At 37.2% G+C, this 24,865-nt stretch overlaps 1 protein-coding gene across 4 annotated transcripts in view; it reads right to left on the bottom strand.

Moving 5' to 3' along the window:
• Window positions 1–2,102: 2,102 nt before the first annotated feature.
• Window positions 2,103–24,865, bottom strand: part of LOC109456769 (charged multivesicular body protein 3) — a 71,189-nt gene continuing 48,426 nt past the window's right edge. For all 4 annotated transcript variants that reach the window (XM_019749206.2, XM_019749201.2, XM_019749203.2 and 1 more), the window contains 4 exons: window positions 21,207–21,386; window positions 7,766–7,887; window positions 5,011–5,125; window positions 2,103–2,645 (listed from right to left, as the gene is read on the bottom strand). In XM_019749206.2, coding sequence (XP_019604765.1) covers window positions 2,494–2,645; window positions 5,011–5,125; window positions 7,766–7,887; window positions 21,207–21,386 — 569 coding nt within the window. In that variant the 3' untranslated portion in view covers window positions 2,103–2,493. The remainder of the gene's footprint in view (window positions 2,646–5,010; window positions 5,126–7,765; window positions 7,888–21,206; window positions 21,387–24,865) is intronic.

Consider the following 24,865-nt stretch of genomic DNA (forward strand, 5'->3'; position numbering starts at 1 on the left):
ATAGAATAAACTAATCTTTGACAAAGGAGCAAGGATAATATAATGCAGCAAGAACAGTCTTTTTCAGAAATGGTGCTGGAACCATAGGACTTCCACATGCAAGAATAAAAATCTAGACACAGACCTTATATGCTTCATTAGAATTAAATCAAAATAGATCACAGACCTAAATGTAAATTACAGAACTATAAAACTCCTAGAAGATAACATAGGTGGGAAATCTATGTGACCTTGGGCATGGTGATGACTTTTAAGATCCAACACCAAAAGCACGATCATGGAAGAAATAATTGGTAAACTGGACTTCATTAAAATTATAAACTTCTGCTCTGTGAAAGATAATGTGAAGAAACTGAAAAGATAAGCCACAGACTGGGAGAAAATATTGGCAAAAGACACATCTGATAAAGAACTCTTAAAACTCAAAAATAGGGAAACAACCCAATTGAAAAAAATGGGCAAAAGACCTAAACAGACACCTCACCAGAGAAGATATACAGATGATAGAAAAGCACATGAAAAGATGTTCAACATCATGTATCATTAGGGAATTGCAAATTAAAACAATAATGAGATACTACTACATACCTACCAGAATGGTCAAAATCCAAAATATTAACACCAAATGCTGGTGAGGATGTGGAAGAACAGGAACTCTTACACTGCTGGTGGGAATGCAAAATGGTACTGCCACTTTGGATGACAGTTGGTAGTTTCTTACAAAACTAAACATACTCTTATCATATAATCCAGCAGTTGTGCTCCTTGGTATTTACCCAAATGAGTTGAAATGAATGTCCATACAAAAACCTGCACATGGGCATTCACAGCTTTATTCATAATTTGCCAAATCTTGGAAGCAACCAAGACGTCCTTCAAGAGGTGACTGGATAGTGTGGTAACATCCACACAATGGACTATTATTTAGCACTAAAAAGAAATGAGTCATCAAACCATTATAAGACATGAAGGAAACTTACAAGCATATCAGTAAGTGAAAGAAGCCAGTCTGAAAATACATACTGTATGATTCCAGTAACAAATATACTTCTGTGGGGTGGGATGTTGATACATACAAGTGGGGGACACTGCATGTGTTGGGGCAGGAGGTCTATGGGAACTCTCTTTTTCCCAGTCAATTGTGCTACAAACCTAAAACTGCTCTTAAAAAAAAAAAAAAAAAAGGTTACTTAAAAAAACAAAGTATATCCTGAAGTAAAATCAAGAGGAATAGGATGGTCCCTGGATTCAAGATTTCCATTTTGCATGATGAGACTAGAAGGACCTCACTGCAGCAACATCTGAGACATTAGGATTTCTCTATACAACCTACAAAAAAATAACCTGTGGGAGAGTAGTTGGGTTTTTTCCTGCCTGGTTTAGTATACACAGGACTTGGACCAAAGGGATCTGGGTTGAACCCCAGCTCTGCAAGGTGAGCTGTTTTCCTTATCTATGTAGATTGAATGAGATCACATATGTCAAAGAGCTTTGTGAACTGTCAAACACACATAAATACAAATTGCTACTGCTGAATTATTTATAAATGTAACTTAGAAATGTTTCAAATGTGTGAGAGTTGTTTATCATGCATGACCACGCCATGCCTCTCACTGGTCAGCTCCTGACTTTGAGAAAGCACTGATGGGTTGGCCCAGATCCCATGCATCCAAAATAGCCAGCTCAAAGCGGGGGCAGGCAATCAAGAAAGAATCCTTATGTCACAGCTATCTGCTCTGGGTGCATCCTGCAATGGGAATGGAGGGAAGGAAAGCCACACACACACACACACACACACACACACACACACACACACACACACACACACACACACACAACATAATACGGCCATCCAAACAGGACAAACTGTCACAATTCCCAAGCATCCTTTCGGTTAAACAGATGACCAAAAGCAGAAAGTGGCTCCCACACCATGACTCTGAAAGTTGGGGAGCAGCATCTACAGAGCAGACGCCACTTCTGCTAAGCTTCCAAGTCCCATATGTCTGGCTATAGCACCTCCTCTCTTTCCAAGGCCACATAGGAAACACTTTAGGACAACAAACACCTTGAAATTCATTACATGACAATCTAAAAGGAGACCAAGTGTTAAAGCAGAAATTTATTAAAATCCATTTATATAGTGTTTTACAGACAAAAAAAATGTACAGAGTCCTCAACATTTAGGCAATGAACTCTATTCTCAGAAGTGTTTTGCGAGAAGACCAAATTCTTTGCCCTCCCTCCAAAAAAGATACTTCTGTTTATACTCCTGAAAGTGATGCATTTATTACACCATTCAAGAACAATCCTGCTGAGATCTCCAAACCTCTGCAGTGTGAGGAGATATTAGCAGAGAACCTCCTCCAGAATGCAAAGCATCATCAGAGGTGTAGTGCAAGAGATACATAAGATGGCGGCCACTTCAGAGCAGTGTGTGCACACCTGGTGGCCAGGCCATGAGAAGGACGTGAGGGCCGAGCTGGGCAGCCCCTAGCTGCGGAGCGTGGCCAGCCGGGACTGCATGGCCTCCAAGGCCTCCTCCTCCTCTTCCTCTTCCTCATCTTCTGAGGCAGCCATGGCTCCTGGAGGATCAGGCTCTGGAAGGGCATCAGTCACTTTACTAGGTGCTTTGCCCAAGGCCCCTAAAAAAGAAAGAGTGAACACATTAACAAAATATTGGTTTAAAGAAGTGGCCCCTCATCTTCCCTGTCTTTCATAACTGGATCAGTCTGACAAGAAACAGAGAAGGGGCAATAGAACAAGCCAGTATGACAAATGTGCAAACACCAAGTTGTACCTGATATTAGACTATACTACAAAGCTATAGTAATCAAAACAGGATGCTACTGACCTAAAAACTGACATATAGATCAATGGAACAGAATAGAGAGCCCAGAAATAAACCCACATGTATATGGTCATTTAATCTATAACAAAGGAAGGAAGATATACAGTGTGGTAAAGATAGTCTCTTCAATAAATAGTGTTTGGAAAATTGGACAGATACATGCAAAATAGGGAAACTAGAGCACTTTCTTATATACAAAAATAAGTTCGAAGTAGATTAACTTAAACGAAAGACCTGAAACCATAAAAGTCCTAGAAGAAAACACTGGCAGTAAACTCTTTGACATCGATCTTAGTAATATTTTTTTGGATATATCTCCTCAGACAAACAAGGGAAACAAAAGAAAATATAAACAAATGCCGACTACATCAAACTGAAAAGTTTTTGCACAAGGGAAATCATCAACAAAATGAAAAGACAACCCACAGAATGGGAGAAGATATTTGTAAATAATACATCTGGTAAGAGGTTAATATCCAACATCTACAAGGAATTCATACAACTTAACAGCAAAAAAACAAACAATCTGATTAAAAAAATGGGTAGAGAACCTGAATACACATTTCTTCAAAGAGGACATAGAGATGGCCAACAGACATATGAAAAGACGTGGAACATAACTAATCGTCAGGGAAATGCAAGTTAAAACCATGATGCGGTACCACCTCACACCTGTCAGAATGACTGTCATCAAAAAATCAAACAACAAGTGTTGGCAAGGATGAGGAGAAAAGCGAACCCTCATGCCCTATTGGTGGGATTGCAAATTGGTGCAACCATTATGAAAAACAGTATGGAGGGTCCTCAAAAAATTAAAAATAGAGCTACCTTATGACTCAGCACTTCCACTTTTGGGTATTTATCTAAAATACTAATTCAAAAAGATATATGCAACTCTATGTTCGTTGCAGTATTACTTACAATAGCCAAGATATGGAAGCAACATAAGTGTCCATCAATAGACAAATGGATAAAGATGTCGTACATATATATAATGAAAAATTACTCAGCCATAAAAAAGACTGAAATTTTACCATTTACGACAACATGGATGGACCCAGAGGGTATTATGCTAAGTGAAATGAGTCAGAGAAAGACACATAGCATGTGATTTCAATTATATGTGGAATCTGAAAAACAAAATAAATGAGCAAACAAAACAAAAACAAGCTCATAGACATAGAGAACAAACTGATGGTTGTCAGATGGGAGGGGGCTTGGGTGGGTGGGTGAAAAAGGTGAAAGGCATTAAGAAATACCAATTGCCAGTTATAAAAACAGTCACAAGGATGTAAATAAAGTACTTGGAAAGTACATAAAGGATGTAAAGTACAGCATAGGAAATACAGTTAATAATATTGTATTATGTATGTTGTCAGATGGGTAGTTGCCTCACTGGAGTGATCACTTCGTAAGACATGAAATTGTCTAAACACAATGTAGTACATATGAAACTATATAATATTGTATGTGAATTGTCATCAAAAAATAAATTTAGAAAAATTCCTCATTAACCATCATTCGGAGATAACTACTGTTTTTCTATGGATGTGATTTTTACAAAGAAGTGTGTATTTCCTTAACAGGCTTTTTTCAAATAATATACTGTGAACATGTTTCCATGTCAGTATATTTATTTCTACATTATCTATTACAACTATAATGTATTCCAATAAGACATACATAACTGATTCAACCAATATTTTTATTAGACAGTTAGCTTTTTTCAAACTTTTCAATGTTATAAATAATGCTACTACAGATATCCATGAGTTAAATCATTCAGCCATCCTTAATTATGAGAGTAAACTCCCAGAAGTCAATCTTCTAGGTCAAAAGTTTTTGACAGTTACTGCCAAATTGCTTTCAAGAAAGTCTATACCAATTTAAGCTCCCAAATGCAGGTGATAAGAGCAGTTATTTCAATATTTCACCTTTCCATTTTGGAAACTCTAGGAATTAAAAAATTCTTCATCTCTGTGTTTTAAAAAAGATGGTTATAGATACTGTGGTTATTTTTTAAGAAATAACTTGCATAATCTAAAATAAAAAATGTAGAAGGGAATAATAGCCTAAAGAAAAAGCTACCGGCTAATTTAGTAAATGCAGGAAGAATGGTTAGAAAGGAGGGGAGAAGAGCATGTATGTCAAGGTCATACCTGCTGTAATTTCAAACAGAATTTTGTCAATTTCCATTTCCGCTTCTTCTTCCATTTCCTCCTGGTCATCCATGCTCTCAAAAGTGTCTTCTAACATCTCTTCTATGATCCCAGCCTAAACACAGAATAAACCATGTCACTTGCAACTATTCGATCTGTTCCCAAAAGACACTTCTAAGGGCCAGTGCCAACTGAACTTAGTGCCAGTACACCCCTGAGGCCTAGCACAGGACAGCTGGCCACAGGAAACATGGATGCTGTTCTCTCTGCAGAAAGGCAAAAGGCCAAGGGGACTGATATCCAAATTCAGCACCAAGCTTGGAGGCAGGCCTCTAATGGCTGTCAGCGGAGCTTCACAAAGTCACGCAGACCACAGTGGCAGCACTCGGGGAACAATCTGCTGACAGATGAGCATCCGCACGGCTGTCTGGGGAAAAGCATCTGCCCTACACAGCAAATATAGTCTGTGAGTGCAGAATTGAAACAGTATGAAAACTGGTGGAGTCATAGTAGACACTATGATGACAAACACCAAGAGCAGGATGGGGTTCCATGGGACCCCAGAAAGGCCTGCAGAGCACCTCGGCATGTCCAGGTTACAGCTGACGGCACAGGGTCAACTGGGTGGGTCTGGAAAGGGTCAGTCAACTCACGGAAGCTCACCATCCTCTCCTGGGAATGGACAAGATGGCGTTTCTGACGCCAACAGGTAATGCCCAGACTCTCCTGGATGCCCTGTGCCTGGCAGCCTGAAGCTTTGTTCTCAGGGGAGTGTGGCAGCACCACACCCCCAGAGAGCACAGGAAAACTGCTCTCTAACACTGGCCAGCTCACATAGGCCCTGCCGTCTTCCCTGCTTACTAGTCTTCAGCTCCCAAAGAAGGCCCTACCTACTGACTTTGTTTTTGAAGCAGAAAGTCAGAACAGCACTCTCCAATGTCAAAAAGGGGGCAAGTGACATCCCTGGGCAGAAGATGTGAGAGGGGGCTGAGTGGCCGTGGTGGATGGCAGAGGGAAAGCATGGGTTCAGCCTTCTGAGAAGCTGCCAAAAGAGAAAGATTCTGACTGCTTTGCAACCTGCAACCTTGCTTTGTATTTTGACATCCCAATGATTCAGGGAACGGAGGTCACATGTGGCAGCTCCAGCTCTGGCTCCCCTGCACTCAACCAGGGCACAACTCTCACTGAGCATGCTGATGCAATCAGAGTGAAAGCAAGCCCTTTCTCCTGCCTGCCTTTCTACTCCCAGACCATTCAAGTGCCTTAGTGACATGAATCTAGCTAGTACCATATTCTGCCCATTCTCAGACCCTTTACTCCCAACCGAAATGAATAAACAAGTTCACATTCGAGGTCAGACAGGTAGAGCCCCCTGGAAGTCATCTTCGTGCTGGAGGCTACTGTAAAAAGGGTTCACTAGACACTTGCTAACTGGTTAGGAGCGTCTGCTGGAATCCTGACTATAATAGCCCCACACATCCTGGAAGCAGAAGTTGTCATTTATTAATTCATTTATTCAATCAACAACCATTCATCAACTGCCTGCTCTGTGCCAAATGACAGGTCAAATGGAATGAGTCAGATCACGTCTCTGCCCTTCAGGGGCTGGCTTTTTATATCTTTCCCATCAATTTTCTTCTCCGGTTTCTCTCTCCTAGGCCCTGGGGTCCCATATACAATTTAAGTTCGTAAGTGTAATTCCTTAGGAGGAAAGAAGATGATTTCTACACTTTACAATCTGCATGTAAGAATTGGAAGTACATAACCTTGGCTCTCAGGCCACCGATTTGAAGCCTGAGCACCTGCAGAAGGCACTTCCTCTCATCACTGCCTCTGAGGCAGCAAACACAGTAAGATCAGATATCCGGGCTCCAACCCCAGGTCTGTCACTTACTGCCAACACTACTTATAAGTTACCTGGTAACTTGAAGATTCAGTTTCCCCCTGTGTAAAATGGGGATAAAAATCCCTATACTAGGGTCACTGGGGGGACTTGACAGGACAGTACGTGTGACGTACCACTGGCTGGCAGGGGGCTCAGCAACACCGCCATCCTGAGCCCGGCCCACCAGTAGGTCCCTGCCAGGCCCTGATCCTGGGGGAGGCAGGTATTTATTGCTCTTTATTTGGTTCTGAGTCTCTCCTTTTCTAGTCTAAAAAAGGCATCAGCAAACTACAGCCTGAGGGTCAAATCCAGCTCACTGCCTACTTTTGTAAATAAAGTTTTACTGGAACATGGCCACACTCATTTGTTTACATGCTATCAATGGTTGCTTTTACACTACAAAGAACAGTGGAGTAGTTATAATAAAGATGTATGGCCCACAAAGTAGAAATTACATCCACTATCTAGCTCTTTACAGAAAAGGTTTGTCAAAACCTGGCTGGGAAAGCAGGGAGAACGACCTCCTGCATCAGCTTCACCAACATTCTGCTGGAGCAGAGGGAAGAACCTGGGCTTTTGTCTCCTTGCTCGTGTCAGATGCCATCAAGCCCAGCTCCCTGAATCCTCAACAGTTGCTCTCTGGATCTCCCACCTCCCCTAGAGCTCTGGGTACACTTTCACTTCTAAGGGGCATGGGCAATCTGACCAGCCTCTGCCATTGCTCAGCTCAGAGAGTTTCAACCCATGTTCACAGCTGTTCTCTGTCCTCAGTGATGGGTCTGTCCTCGCCCCACGCAGCCCGAGCCCCTGCCACTTGCTGAGAGTGACACCTAGTGGTTTAGAATGTGGTGCAGGGCTGGCCCAGGTGACCTTCATCATCTCTTTGGATAGCTCCCGCATGGTGGCCTGGATCTCTGGGATCTTCACAAGACTCTGCATGGCCTTCATTACTTCTGTGCTCTTCTGCAGGGAACCAGCCACTCGCAAAACCGCTGAAAGAGAAAGGCAACAGTCAGTATTGCTCAACAGGATGTGACACAGGAGGCAAGAGAGAGACACTCAAAGTCAAATTACGAGCTAGTCTAATAAAAGGGAGCGGTAGCATGTGGGTTCCCGAAGCTATTTATGTATCTGTGGAATACATTACTGCACTAGCTGACCAAGAAACGGACTTTTCTGCACTGTGTGCCACTTTGCTGACACTGGGACAAATTCTCTGAGCACGCACCCCAACTGGCCAAAGGCCTGTGGCTGATCTTTAGGGAAGGAAGCCCTAGGCATCCACGACACCCAGGTTAAGCCACACGTGAAAGGAACAGCTGTGGACCTTGCCAGAACAGAAGGCTTTGGGCTACCCAGGTAATGCTCTTCACAAACAGCCTGTGGATGGATAGCAGCCACTCTGGAGGATCCCACTGCTGGTTCTCAGGCAAATGAGAGAAATCAGGAATAAGACACAGTGAGAATACGCGTGTCAGTGTAAGGCGGTTAGTTCCTTGCTAGGGCAAAACTTTCTGTATTCTGAGATCACACGTATACTACATATTCTTTATGACAAATCATAATACTAGCAAATGGTCGTTTTCCCCCCCTAAACTCTTTAACACGTCAAATCAAAGAGTTGGCAGCCCTCCAAATCTGTTTTGAGTTTCACGAGACTTCAAGTTTTGAGAACTGCCATACATCAAGCTGTTTGCCAAAACTGGCACACAGACTTACTCCAGTACTGCAGTGCCCGGCTGGGCCAGGAGTCACTACAAATTTACATCCCTCTGAATATCGACTTTAGGAAGCTTTCATGTTTAAGGAAAAACAAGAGGCAAGGAAACAAGGGTGACCAAGGAAATACGTCTGACATACGCGTACATAGCATTTTGTGATTTTTCTAAAGAAGTTATAAAGAACACTTACAAAGTTATAAAGAATACTTCATTTTCCTTATCACTAGAATGGGAAAGTACAATATCTATTAAGATTTATAATTATAGAAGAAGTATCAAGAATCTGGCTGAAATAAGCAATAATATGTCGTTGTAATGATATAAGAAAAATTCTAGAATATTAAATTTGCTATTGATTATCGTAACAAGGTAACGGATGGGAAGATGAGTAAAGGGTAAAAATAAAGCAAACCCTAGTTCTATTTGAATTATGAAAGTCTGATGTCTACACATGCCCATGTTTTATCCTAATTTGCATCCCAAGTCTACATCCCAGAGAGAGTGCCTCAAAATGACATGTGTTCAAGTAAACTGTTTGTTTTGTTTGGTTTATTCATTTATTTTTTTATAGTCCACGTATAAGTGAAATCATATGGTATTTATCTTCCTCTGTCTGATTTATTTCACTTAGCATAATACCCTGTATATTCATCCATATTGTTGCAAATGGCAAGATTTCATTATTTGTGTTTTATGGCTGAGTAATACTCCCGTGTGTGTGTGTGTGTGTGTGTGTGTGTGTGTGTACATCAATTCTTTTTTATCCATTTATCTATTGATAGATACCTACACTACTCCCATATCTTGGCCATTATAAATAATACTGCAATGGTCATGGGCATACATATATCTTTTTGAACTAGTGTTTTTCTTTTCTTTGGATAAATACACAGAAGTGGGACTGCTGCATCATTTGGTAGCTCTATTTTTAATTTCTTGAGGAACCTCTATACTGCTTTCCATAGTACCTGCACCAATTTGCAATCCCAACAGTGTACAAGGGTTCTCTTCTCTCCACATTCTTGTCAGCACTTGTTATTAGTTGATTTTATGATGATAGCCATTCTAACAGGTGTGAGGAGATAGTCATTGTGGTTTTGATTTGTGTTTTCCTCATAATGATTAAGTTGAGCATCTTTTCATATGTCTTTTGGCCATCTCTATGTCCTCTTTGGTGAAATGTCTATTCAGGTCCTCTGTCCAATTACTAATTGGACATTTTTTTTTTTTTTTTTTTTTTGGTGTTAAGTTGTATGAGTTCTTTATAGATGTTGGATATTAACCCCATATTGGATGTATCATTTGCAAATATCTTCTCCCATTCAGTTGGTTGTCTTTTTTATTTTTTATTTTTATGATTTCCTTTGCTGAGCAGACTTTAGTTTGATGTAGTCTCATTTGTTTAGTTTTTTTCTTTGGTTGCCCTTGCCCATGGAGACATGAAAGGTATTGCTAAGACCGATTTCAAAGAGTTTACTGCCCATGTTTTCTTCTAGCTTTATGGATTCATGTCTTATATTTAAGGCTTAATCCATTTTGAGTTTATCTTTGTATATGGTCTAAGAAAGTGGTCCAATTTCATATCTTGCATGTATCTAATTTTCCCAAACCACTTAACAGACTATCTTTACCTCATTGTACATTCTTGCCTCCTTTGTCATAGATTAATTGACCATAAGTGAGGATTATTTCTGAGCTCTCCATTCTATTCCACTCATCTGTATCTGTTTTTATGCCAGTACTATATTATTCTGATTGCTGTAGCTTTGGAGTACAGTTTGAAATCAGGGAGTGTAATAGCTTCCACTTTGTTCTTTCTCAAAATTTCATTAGCTATTCAGGGTCTTTTGTGGTTCCATTTTTTTTTTTTTTTTTTTTTTTTTAGGATTAGTTGTTCTAGTTCTGAGAAGAATGCCAATGATATTTTTGATAAGGATTGCATTGAATCTGTATATTGCTTTAGATATAAGGACATTTTAACAATATTAATCCTTCCAATCCATGAGAATGATGTATCATTCCATTTATTTGTATCTTCTTCAGTATCTTATAGTTTTCAGAGTACAGGTCTTTTACCACTCTGGTTAAATTTATTCCTAGGTATTTTATTTTTTTGATACAATTGTAAATGGGACTGCTTTCCTAATTTTTCCTGATCGTTTATTATTTGTATATAGAAATGTAACTGATTTCTGTACATTGATTTTTGTATTCTGCAACTTTACTAAATTCATTAGTCTAATAGTTTTTTGATGGACTCTTTAGAGTTTTCTATATATAGTATCAGGTAATCTGCAAATCGAGTTTTACTTCTTCCTTTCTGATTTGGATGCCTTTATTTTTTCTGGTCTGACTGCTGTGGATAGGACTTCCCATACCAGGTTGAATAGAATTGGTGAGAGGGGGCATCCTTGCCTTGTTCCTGATCTTAGAGGAAAAGCTTTCAGCTTTTCACTATTGAGTATGATATTAGCGGTGGGTTTGTTACATATAGCTTTATTATGTTGCTATGTTCCCTCTATCCCTAATTGGTTGAGAGTTTTTATCATAAAAGGATGTTACATTTTATCAAGTGCTTTTTCTGTATCTATAGAGATGATCATATGATTTTTATTCTTCATTTTGTTGACATCATGTATCACATTAATTGACATGGATGATCAACAATCCTTGTATCCCTGGGATAAATTCCGCTTGATCATGGTGTATAATCCTTTTAATGTATAATGTACTGTTGAATCCAGTTTGCTAATATTTTTTTGAAAATTTTTGCATCTATGTTCACCAAGCATATTGGCCTGTAATTTTCTTTTTTTGTAATGTCCTTGACTGGTTTTGGTATCAGGCTAATGCTGGCTTCATAGAAAGAGTTTGGAAGCGTTTGTTCCTCTTCAATTTTCTAAAATAGTTTAAGAAGGATAGGTATTTATTCCTCTTTAAATGTTTGGTAGAATTCACCTGTGAAATGGTCTGGTCCTTTTATTTGTTGGGTTTATGATTACTGCTTCAATTTCATTACTAGTAATCAGTCTGTTTAGATTCATTATTTCTTCCTGGTTCAGGCTTGGAAGGTTATAAGCTTCTAGAAATTTATCCATTTCTTCTAGACTGTAGAATTTGTTGGCAAAAATTGTTCATAGTGTTCTTTAATGATTCTTTGTATTTCTGTAGTGTCGGTTCTAACTTCTCTTTCATTTATGACTTTGTGTTCTTGTTTTCTTGATGAGTTTGGCTAAGGGTCAATTGTGTTTATCTTTTCAAAGAACAAACTCTTAGCTTCATTGATCTTTTCTACTGTTTTTAAATTTCAATTTCATTTATTTTCCCTCTGATCTCAATTATTTCCTTCCTTCTCCTTATTTGGTTTTTTTTCTTCCTAGTTCCTTTAGATGTAACATTAGACTGTCTATTTGGGAGTTTTCCTGTTTCTTGAGGTAGGCCTGCATAGCTATGAACTTCTCTCTTAGAACTGCTTTTATTGCATCCCATAAATTTTGAAAAGTTGTGTTTTCATTTGTCTCAAGGTAGTTTTTGATTTTCTGTTTGACTTCTTGTTTGATCCATTGGTTGTTTAGTAGCATGTTGTTTACTCTCCATGTATTTGTGGTTTTTTCCAGTTTTCTTCTTGTAGTTGATTTCTAGTTTCAGGCCATTGTAATCAGAAAATATACTTGATATAATTTCAATCTTCTTGAATTTACCTAAACTTGTTTTGTGCCCTAATATATGATCTATCTTTGAGAAGGTTCCATGTGCACTTGGAAAAATTGTGTATTCTGCAGTTTTTGGATATGTTCTATAAATATCTATTAAATTGGTCTGGTTTAATGTGACGTTTAAGGCCATTATTTCCTTATTAATTTTCAGTCTTGATAATCTATCCATTAATGTGTGAGGTATTAAAATCCCCTATTATTGTATTACTGTGAATTTCTCCCTTCATGTCTATTAACATTGGCTTATTTAGGTGCTCTTATGTTGGGTTTGTAGATATTTACAATTTATATCCTCTTCTTGTATTGACCCCTTTATAATTATGTAATGTCCTTCTTTGTTGTTTTTTACAGTCTTTGTTTCAAAGTCTATTTTGTCTGATTAGTGCTACCCCAGCTTTCTTCTTGCTTTTATTTGCATGGAATATCTTTTTCCGTCCCTTCACTTTCAGTCAGTTTGTTGGTCCTTCAATCAGAAGTGAGTCTCTTTTAAGCAGCATATAGATGGATGTTTTTTAATCTATTCAGTCACCCTGTCTTTTTACTGGAGCATTTAGTCCATTTACATTTAAAATAATTATTCATAAATATGTACTTATTGCTTTTTTTTTTTGTAGTTCTCCTCTGTTCCTTTCTTCTTCTCTTGATCTCTTCCCTTGTGGTTTGTTGGGTTTGTTTTGTTTGGGTTCCTTTCTCTTTATCCTTTGTGCAACCTTTGGAAGTTTTTGGTTTGTGGTTATCATGACCTTTATGTATATCATTCTATATCTATAGCAGACTATTTTAAGCTGGTAGAAGTTTAATTTCAAATATATTCTAAGAAGACTACTTTATTACTACCTACTCCACGCTTTATGTTTTTGAAGTCACATTTTAGATCTTTCTGTTCTGTGCATTTCCTAAGTACTTATTGTAGTTTAAGTTGAGTTTGATACTTTTGTCTTTTGACCTTCATAATAGCTTTTTAAATGTCTGACTTGCTGTATTTATTAACTATTTGACTTTACCTGTGACATTTTTTGCCTTTCTTATATTTTATTTTTGGTTATGGCATTTCCTTTTCTGCTTCAAGAAGATCCTTTAACACTTCTTGTGAAGCTGGTTTAATGGTGACAAACTACTTTAGTTGCTTGTTCATGAAACTTTCTCTCTGCTTCAATTCTGAATGATAACTTTGAAGGGTAAACTCTTCTAGGCTATAGGTTCCTTTCCTTTCAGCACGTACAAGATGTCCTGCCACTCCCTTCTGGCCTGTAATGTTGTTGCTGAGAAATCAGCTAATAGCCTTATGAGGTTTCCTTTGTATGTAACTTCTTTTCCTCTTGTTGCCTTTAAACTTGTCTCTTTAACTTTCGCCATTTTAATTACACCGTGGTGCAGGGGTCTCTTAGGGTTAATTTTGCTTGGAGCTCTCTGTGCTTCCTGGACTTGGATATCTGTTTCCTTTCCCAGGTTAGGAAAGTTTTCAGCCATTATTTCTTCAAATCAAGTTTCCGTTCCTTTCTTTCTTCTCCTTCTGGTACCCCTATAATGCGAATGTTTGTGTGCTTAATGATGTCCCAGACGTCCTTTATATTATCCTCACTTTAAAAAATTCTTTTTCTCTTGGCTGTTCTGATTGATTGATTTCCACTAGTCTTTTTTCCAGGTCACAGATCCATTCCCCATATCAGCTAATCTTACTGATCTAGGAAACTGAAAACCAGAAATAAACATAAAAGGATTAAAGCATTTTATTGTTGAGAATTTCAAAAATACACAAAGGTTGAGAAGTATCACTTCACCAAAGACGAGATATGGATGCCAAATAGTGTTCCTAATCATTAGCCATTAGGGAAATGCAAACTAAAACCACAATCAGATAGCTCTACATACCCATTAGAATGGCGAAAATAAAAAACAGTGACACCACCAAATGTGAGGATGCACAAAACTGAATCATTTATACATTGGCGGGTGGTAATTCAAAATGGTACTGCCACTCTGGACAACAATTTGACAGTTTCTTATATGCAACCATAAAAACCCAGTAATTGTTCTACTGGGCATTTATCCCAGAAAAATGAAGACTTATGTTCATGCAAAAATCTGTATACTTTCATATCAGTTTTATTCATAATAGCTGATAACGGGAAGCAACCCAGAAGTCCTTCAACAGATGAATGGTTAAACAAATTGTAGTATAGCCATGCCATGAAATACTACTCTGCAGTAAAAAAGCGAATGACCTATTGATACATGAAAAACCTGGGTTAATTTCCAGAGAATTATGCTAAGTGAAAAAAACCAATCCCAAGAGGTTACATACTGTACAATTCCATTTATATAACATTCATGACAAAATTATAGAAATGAAGAACAGATTAGTGGGTGCCAGAGATTAAGGGGGGGGTGGAAGAGAAGTAGGTGTGGTTATAAAAGGGCAATGTGAGGGATCCTTGTAGCAATGGGGACGTTTTATAGCTGTATCGATGCCAATATCCTGCTTGTGATATTGTACTGTAATTCTGCAAGATGTTCCCATTGGGGGAAATGGATGAAGGGTACACAGAATCTCTCTGTATTATTTCTTACAACTGCATGTATGTGAATCTATAATTATCTCAAAATAACCTTAATTAAAAAAAATCTTACAAAATATATAAAAATAAAGTAACATTATATTGCCATCCCTGCTAGAAGAGATATTACACACATAAAAATACAACTTCTGCTATGAATATTATAACAATAACCAAAGATGAAACAAAGTAGCTAAATACAGGCTTGTCTTCATAATTGATAGATGCAAAGATCAATGGAAATATTCTGAAAAAAATCTGATACCAATAACGAAAGCAACAAAAACACAAAGTTCTCTTTACCTATCACAGGCTCTTCTGAGAACTACAGTTAAATTAAAAAATCATAAAAGGAAATTAAAATAATTATTAAAAGTGGCATCAACAGCAAAATGCAGCTTCTTGGTAGCAAGGGCCCAGGGAACAAATACACCCACAAACTAGACTGACTGGTTTTTAAAAGCCATCTTAAACATGGCAATTACAAACAGAATGAATAAAATTATAACAAAATATGGAATTTTACAATGACATTTAACAATGACAAGTGAAAGCTCAGAGAAGAGAAGTGATTATTAAAAACATTCATGCCTCAAAAGTGATTATCTTTGAAGAGAATAGGATTTCTTTCTTATAACAAGGTTAAGAAAAATAGTTAAAAGATAAATGATATACAAGGAAATACCCAACACATAATAATACATAAAGAAGATAAAAATTAAAAGGAAAATAGTATAAACATTCTATAATACGGAGAACCCAAACCAAAGGCCATAGGAGTGGATCATATAATATTTGTCCTTTTGTGACAGGTGTCTTTCACTTAGCATAATGCCTTCAGTAATCATCCATGTTGTAACATGTGTCAGAATTTCCTTCCTTTTTAAGGCTGAATAATATTCCTTTATCGATTCATCCTTCAATAGATACTCGGGTTGCCTTTACCTTTTGCCTATTGTGAATAATGCTGCTATTGAACATGGATACACAAATTATCTCTTTAAATCCTTGCTTTCAGTTCTTTTGAGTATATACCCAGAAGTGGAACTCCTGAATCATACGGTAATTCTATTTCCTGCCTCACCTTGGAATCTCTGTCAACTTTTTCCCCTCAATCAAAACATACTCATCATTCTGTCTTATTCTGTGGGAAGCAGCTGTCAGAAAGCGATCACTTGGAATGCATTTAATCATGACAATGTATTAATAACTGACAAGGCTTAATATATTACCCCTCCAAGAGACATCTGCATTTTAACAGAGGAACCTCATAAGGAAAAGGAATGCCTTCATCAAATGATGGCTTTTCAAAGCAGCAACAGGCTGGGGGTGGGGCACATCCAAAGCAAGACCTCTCGGGGACTGTCACTACACTATTTCTAGTTTTCTCTTTTCTCACTCTCAAAATGTAGACTCCTCCCTCCTGCCTGTTCCAGGTTCAGTCCTCAGCTGTACTTTGAGTAACTGCTGTATTTAATTTGCCAACAAGCAACAACCTTGCTATAAATCTTCTCAACAACCCTCCTGGGGGAATCCTCCTACCAGGATGGGTATTTGGTGCTGGGGAAGCCGGGTGATCTGCATAGAGTGAGTTTAAACAGCCCCCAATAGAATCTCCTCTCTCTTAGGCCTGTTCCTCTCGCAGGTTTCTAGTGTGTTAATGGCCCTGTAGTCTTTCCATGTTCCAGGGTTTGGAGCAACTCAGGCTTGTTTATACCTTCACTAAGTCCCACTTACTCTGCATCCAGAGCAGTTCTTCCCAGTGTCCTCTCTTCCACTCCACGCCACTAGATTACTCTGTTCAGGCCCTGCCCATTACCTCCCAGGTCCCACTGCCCCCCATCTGGCTACATCTGGCTATCCCTGCACCCACGGTCTCTGCTTAGTGTGCCAAGGCTCTCCACTGCCTACGAAGGGAAATTACAATAGCTCAGCTTAACTCTCAAAACTCTGACTCCAAATTACTTTTCCAGCTTTACCTCCCACTGCTCCCCTTAATGCACTCCTGTCAAACTGAATCAAGTACTATTGGCTGAACACAGCCTGAAATAGTTCCCCTGTGCCTTTGTGCACGCTGGTTCCTCTACCTGACATGCCTCCAGGATTCTCCCCAAAATACTTTTCCTCTGAACTCCCGCTGCACTTTATCTGTACCATCGCCACACCACATCTCAGTCTGAACTTCTCAACCCTTGCTTTTCTTTTAACAGCTATACAAATTGTCTTCACCTCCCTGTTCATCTCTCCAGCCATCAACCTCAAAGTTGGGGTACCCTTGCTCTCGGGTACCCCAGCTTCCCAGACATTCCCTCAGTGTTTGGAGTTCTTTTTTGGCCCCAGGACCGTTACCCACGCTGACACTCTGGTTGGAACATCGCCCCCAACACATACACTCAGTTGCTTGTCTTCCTTCAGATTTCATCGGTGCCGTAAGAAGCCACCCTTGCCCGCACCTCCCCTTTACAGTCTCCTCACGCTTACCAGTTTGCAATTACAAATATACATCTATTGTTTATTTTACAATGTATTTTATTGTGTATTTTTATGAAATTTATCCAATTATTTGCTTTTCACCCTTTACCTAGAGGGCAATGACTGTGCCTATATGTTCACTATTTTATCTCCAGTGCCCAGCAATACTATGGCACATAATAGGGGCCAAAAGAAATGTATTTATTAAATGTATTAACATTTTGCTCTTTGTAGCTTAGTCTATTTGCTGAGGAGACTGGACAAGGTTCTCATGAAGCCAACACTTAAACCAGTCTCTCTCCCTCCCTCCTTTCTCTTGTCATCTCCTTTCTCTCTTTCTTAAAAAAAGAGGAGAGATATAGGAAAGAAGGGGATGGTGGGGAGAAGGAGCTCTGAGAAACAATGCAAGGAACAAAAAGAAACTTCAAAAAGAAGACTATTAATAATAAGGGACAATACTGCACTCATGAAATAAGGATATATAAATATATATATAAAGGATATATAAATATATATATAAAGGAACTATCAGAGAACTCTTTCCTGGAAATTAAAATTAAGATAGTCCTTCCCCTCAAAAAAGAACTCAAGAGAATAAATGGAACATAAAAGTGAAGGGATTTCTCAGAAACTGGAAAACAAAGACTAAATTGATGATGACAATGGGGATAATACTTAGAACCTACATATATGCAAATACCCCGTGCCAGGCACTGAGTTGAGCCTCACAACCACTGTCTGAGGAAGGCACGATTATTATTCTCAAAATGGAACATAGGAAAGCCAAGAAAATTAAAGGATCAATCTGGGAAAATCTTTTGCTTTCATAACAAAACAGAATACACAGTGGAAAGGAAACGATTACAAATTCAAGAGCTGAGAGACCAAAGAACAGAACCCTGGCCTTTTAGAAATCCGTGGGGAAACATTTACAGATGAAATTATATTGATGTCTTGGATTCCCAAGGAAAATATAGGGCATCGGTAGGAACACAGGGGAAGTAAGACCAGATATGGGCATATTAATTTTGACATACCCATCAGATATGAGTGGAGATGACAACTACACACTTAGCGATAAAGTCAGGCCTGAAGATAAAAATTCAGAAATCAATGGCATTTAAAGGCATGAGGTTAGGTAAGATCACCTAGGGGGACAGACTGAAGATGGAAAAGAACAGAGGATCTAAAACACAGAGCCTTAGAGCACTTTTACATTGAAAGACCTAACAGCAGATATCTTACGTTTCAGTTGTGATAAAGCCACAAAATAATATACATTTGAAATAACATATTGTTACAAATGCATATTTAAAGGATCATAGGCTCTTGACTTATGTGCAATACATGTAAGAGCTTTTGTTACGTTTACTACTAAAAGTATATGCTACGAGAGAAGATATTTTTTTCACATGGATTAATAATTATTATTTGTGAACTATAATTGCTTGAAAAGGTTGTTTGTTTTTAAATGCTCATTAATTCTTTTTAAAAACTTTTATTTATTTAAGTGTTTTTCTGGGACCCAAGTCAAGTAGTTGTTTCAATCTAGTTGTGGAGGGCGCAGCTCACCATGGCCCATGTGGGGATCTCAAACCGGCAACCTTGTGGTTAAGAGCACCGCGCTCTAACCAACTGAGCTAACTGGCCTCCCCCAAAAGGTTTTTTGTAATCAGTACACAGAAAGCAGAGGTGAATCAAGTTCACTAGTTCCGTAAGAAATGTTAAAACAAGATAACACTTCTCAAAACTTAAAAAGTCTGACAATATCAAAGGTTGCTGAAAAGGTATGGAAAAAAGCTCTCATCTGCTGCTGGTGGAAATAAAAATTAGTAAAACCTCTTCGGAGAGCAATTTTGCAATATTAGAAAAATTTAAATCCAGCTATCCACTTCTGAGTATATTACTATCCTGAAGAAACCATTACACATGTAAGAGTGTAATGATATTCACAGCAGCACTGTTAGTAAAAGCAAAAATTGAAAACAGCTTAAATGTCCGTCAATGGGGGAAGAGAAAAATACAATATACCCATGTGATGGAATAACATCCAGTAATTAAAATATATATTTATCACTATGGGTAGATTTCAAAAATGCAATGATTAATGGGAAAAAAAGATACAGAACAGTATGTATAATACCACGCATACAAATTTTAAGATTCACAATAGTGGTTTCCTCTGGGAGGTTGAGAGAGAATTGGGAAGGCAGATTAAAGGAGCTTTGATTTTAGTAATCGTGTTTTCTTTCTTTTATAATATAAAAACCAAGGCAAAGATAACAAAATGTCAAATTGTATTGGTTCTGGGTGATAGGTACATAAGCATCTACTGTATTATCCTGTGTACTTTTATCTTTGCAATTGGGGGGAAAAAGAGACTGGGCATATAATGTTTTTTTCACAGGGGGAAAAACGGCAAAATAAGCAATATGTTTCCTGACGTTGACTCAGTAAAGGAAATAGTGAAAATTTTTTTAAATAAGCTTATCATGGTCAACAAAACATGCATCTTTTCATCATGTTGCATAAAAAATAGAGAATAAACATGAAATTTTCAAAGCTGGCTGTAAAAGGCAAGAGCTTTGTACCTAAGCTTTCAAAATGACAGATCAGATTAAACTATTTCTTCATGGTACAGAATACTTGGCTAGTTCAAAAGGCATATATCTAGGTGGTATGTCCAGTATTTAAAGAGTCTGAATACATTACTTTAGGGCTGAAATCACAGTTTTTAAAAGTTAATAAGATGTGGTACAAACCATTTGATTGTCATATTTTTTTTACTTTTTCCCAACCCATGATTATTTTCTTCAGTATCCAGAGACAGAAATTGATGACATATTTATTATACATATTTTAAAAACATATCCAAGTGTTAACATAGAACGTAATGAAATACTTTCAGACCCAAGTACAACCAAATAATGGATTAGGTGCTAATTTGCCACCATAAGTTAAAACATTCAGTCTTCTAACGTCTGAATGTGATGTAATCATCAGTGTAGTATCTGACAAAGAGTTGAAAATATTCTTTAGTGAAAAATTTCTCTGTAATTTCTGAGTTCATACTCAATCTAAATTTCTGACAGTCAGTTGCTGCCATTCTCAACTATAATTCTGAATTAGGACTTCTTCATTTAACAGAAATTAAGAACGAAACCAACTGGATATAAAATTTAACCTATGACTCAAGCTGTCAAGATGCCTGTGAAAGATCATAAACAGCAAAACAGCAGTATACTGGACATCAAAAGGCAACTAAATTATGTTTATTTTTATTTTAAATATTATAATGAGTTTTTAAAAATTAAATTGATAGTTCACATCTAGCTGAATACCCATTACGTGGTCTGCAGATTCCCAAGATGTAATGAAGCATTAGGTAGAGAGCCAGAGATAAGGCAAGTGGGTGAAAGCCAAGGACAAATTTAGACTTTAAAAATTTTGCCTAGGGTGGTAGTTCTGGAACTAGGCCAGGCCAGAGCAAACTCTTTTCTTCATCCTCCCTCTGACACAAAGGCCCACATTTTACTCCTATGACTCAACTCTCAGGACATTTTATAACACTATTCACATGAGGACATATAGTCTAACCTTTAAACAAAGCAGATTTATATGTAGAGTTTGCCATTACTTCAACAACACTGGCAAAAGAAAATAACAACAACAAAAAAATCACGGTAATATTTTGCATTTTGTGTAACACCCCAACCAAGACAATAATAAAAAAAATAAAAACCAGAGCTAAGACTGTGTCTTCCTATTCATGCAAACCAGTACTGATAATGACAGCAAGAGCAACAGCATTAATGAGGTGGCTGTAAGGTCACGGCCATCTTACCCAGCTGGTTCTTCATACCCATGAGCACAGAGTTCATGTGAGCTTTGGATGCGTAGAGCTTGCTCACAGCCTTCTTTGATCTGATCATCTCCTTGGCCAGAACTACACAGACATCCTTCTGACCCTTCTTGGCTGCGTCTTTCACAGATCGTTTCACTTTTTCTTCTTCTCTTTGAATATCTAAATTTAAAGCACAACACAAAACACCAAAAAAACTTTTATTGGTATTCAAATCTATTTTTATTGTGATCTAAGAGTGTCTATTAAATAGGAAAACAGGATATAAATGAAATTAAAATAATTTAGGTGGTAGGTATTTTTTATTTCCAGATACAACATTAAAGTAATTGAAGAATAAAAACAAAAGTTAATCCGATTACATTAAGACAAAATTTCAAAACTGCTTTTGCAAGCTCATTCTAACGTTTGTTGGTATTAGTATGAGAAACTTTAAAAATTCTGTAAATACATTCCAGAGCTTGCTCTAATAATAAGTAGAATTGCCACAATTATGGGAGTATAATTTATGTAGTCATTAATGATTTATAAAAATCTGCAATTTAAGGAAAACGTGAACGTATTAAAAACTATCATAACAGCACCAACTAGGGTTAAGATATGTTTATATTATGTATTTATGAATAGTCAAGATTATTTACTGTGGTAAAATGCATATAAAATTTACCATCTTAACCATTTTTAAGTACAAAATTCAGTGGTATATGTATATTTGTATCGTTGTGAACCATCACCACTATTCATCTCAAGAACTCTACAGCTTTCAAAACTGAAACTCAAACCCATTAATGAGTAACTCCCCATTCCCTCATCCCGCCAGCCCTGGCAACCACCATTCTACATTCTGTCTTTATGAATTTGACTACTCCAGATACCTTATACAAGTGGAATCAGACAGTATTTATTTTTTTTGTGACTAGCTTATTTCACATAGTGTAATGTCCCCAATGTTCATCCACACTGCAGCATGTATCAGAATTTCCTTCCTTCATAAGGTTGAATAATATTCCATTGCACGGATGTACCAAATTTTGTTTATCCATTCATCAATCAATGGACACTTGGGTGCCTTCAACCTTTAGCTATTGTGAATAATGGTGTTATGAACTCAAGTGTACAAATATCTCTTCGAGACCCTGCTTTCAAATCTTTTGTGCATATATTTACATTACCATAGACTTGGTGGCTTAAATAATGTAAATTTATTTCTCATAGTTCTGGAGGCTGGAAAGTCTAAGATCAAGGGGCCAACAATCAATCTGGTTCCTGGTGAGAACCCACTTTCTGGTTTGCAAATGAATAGCTTCTTGCTGTATCTTCACATGGCCAAGATAGAGATCATCTTTCAGGTCTCTTCTTATAAGGGCACTAATTCCATTAATGAGGACTACACCCTCATGACCTAATTACCTCCTAAAAGTCTTACCTCCATGTAGTATCACGTTGGAATTAGGACTTCAACATATGAAATTTGGGGGCACATAAACATTCAGTCCATAGTATTCTGTCTCTGTCCCCCGACCCCCCATATTGATGTCCTTCTCACATGCAAAATGAATTCATTCTATCTCTATAGTCCCGTCTCTTTATTTTTTGGAAAAGTCTGAGAAGAATTGATGTTAGTTTTTTAAATGTTTGGTAGCATTACCAGTGAATACATTGGGTCTAAGGCTTTTCTTTGTCAAATTTTTATTACTGATTCAATTGCCTTACTAGTCATGTCTATTCAGATTTTCTATTTCTTCATGTTTCAGGCTTCGTAGATTTTGTTTCTAGGAATTTATTTCATCTAGGTTATTCAATTTGTTGGTGTACAATTGTTCACAGCACTCTTATAATACTTTTTATTTCTGTAGAATCATTAGCAATGCTCCCATTTTCATTTGATTTTAAGAACCTGAATTCTCCACCCTCCCCTACCCACTGACCCTGGTCAATCTAGCTAACGGTTTGTCAATTTTGTTGATCTTTTGGAAGAACTCACTTTGGGTTTCTTTCACTTTTCTCTATTTTATTTCTATTCTCAATTTTGTTTATTTCTGCTCTAATATTTATTATTTACTTCCTACTGCTAGCCTTAGGTTGAGTTTGCTCTTCTTTTTCTAATTCCGTAAGTTGTCAAGTTCTTGTTTTGAGATCTTTTCTTCTTTTTCAATGTATTTTTACACCTAAAATTTCCCTCTAGCATTGCTTTAGCTGCATCCCATAAATTTTAACATATTGTGTTCTGGTTTTCACTCATCTCTAAGGAGTATGTTCTAATTTCCCTCGTGATTTCTTCTTTGACTCATTTGTTGTTTAACAATGTATTGTTTAATTTCCACATCTTCGTAAAATTGATTGAGATTTGATTTTTGGCCTAACATACGATCAACCGTGGAAATTTTCCATGTGCACTTGAGAATATATATTTTGTTTTTGGTAGAGAATTCTCTGTATGTCTACTAGATCTAGTTGACTTAATTGTGTTGTTCAAGATTTCAATTTCCTTATTTATCTTCTGTCTGGTTGTTATATTTACTTTTGAGAGTAGGCTATTAAAGTCTCCAACTATTATTGTAAGACTATTTATTTCTCCCTTTAATTCTGTCAATTTCTGCTTCAGCTATTTTGACGATCTGTTATTAGATGCTGTATCAAAATTGTTAGTAACATATAATGTCCTTCTTTGACTCTCGTGATCTTTTTTGATTTAAATATTTTTTTTCCATTTATTTTATCTTATTTTATCTTAGTATATAGCAACCTCCACTCTTTTGGTTCCTATTTCAATGGAATATCTTTTTCCATCCTTTCATTTTCAACCTATTTGTATCTTGGGATCTAAAGTGAGTCTCTTCTAAACAGCATATAATAGGGTTTTTGTTTTAAATCCATTCTGCCAAGCACTGTCTTTTAACTAGACAGTTTAATCCATTTACATTTAAAGTCTTTACTGATAAGGAAGGGCTTACTTCTGCTATGTTGTCATTTTTTTCTGTAGGCCTTATAGATTGTTTTGGCCTTCATTTCCAGCATTAATGTCTTCTTTTGTGTTTACTTGTTCCTTTTTTGTAGTGAAACTTTTCAAGTCCTTTCTCATTTGCTTTTGTGTATAATCTACAGCTATTTTCTTTGTGGTTACCGTGGGGATTCCACTTAATATCCTAAAATTTGTAACACTAATTTGAATTAATATAACCTTAATTTCAATAGCATACAAAAACTTTACATCTGTACAACTCTGTCCCCACCCCCATTCAGTTACTAATTTCACAAAAGAACATCTTTATGCACTGTGTGTTCAGAAACAGCCTAATAATTTTTTTTAGGCACAACTCTCCTAAATTGCATGGAAAATAAAAAATGGAGTTATAAATCAAAGTTACAACACTAGCTTTTATAATTGCCCATGTATTTACCTTTAACAGAGATATTTATCTTTTCCTATGGCTTCAAGTTACTGTCTATTGTGCTTTCATTTCAACCTGAAAGATCTTTAGCATTTCTTGCCAGTTGGGTCTAGTAGTAACAAACTTACTCAGCTTTTGTTTATCTGGGAATGTCTTAATTTCTCCCTCATTTTGGTGGAAATAGGATTCTCAGTTGATAGGTTTCTTCTTTCAGCATTTGAATGTATCAACCCACTACCCTCTAGCTCT

The sequence above is a fragment of the Rhinolophus sinicus genome, linkage group LG05 (genome assembly GCF_036562045.2).
Source record: "Rhinolophus sinicus isolate RSC01 linkage group LG05, ASM3656204v1, whole genome shotgun sequence".
Lineage (NCBI taxonomy): Eukaryota > Metazoa > Chordata > Mammalia > Chiroptera > Rhinolophidae > Rhinolophus > Rhinolophus sinicus.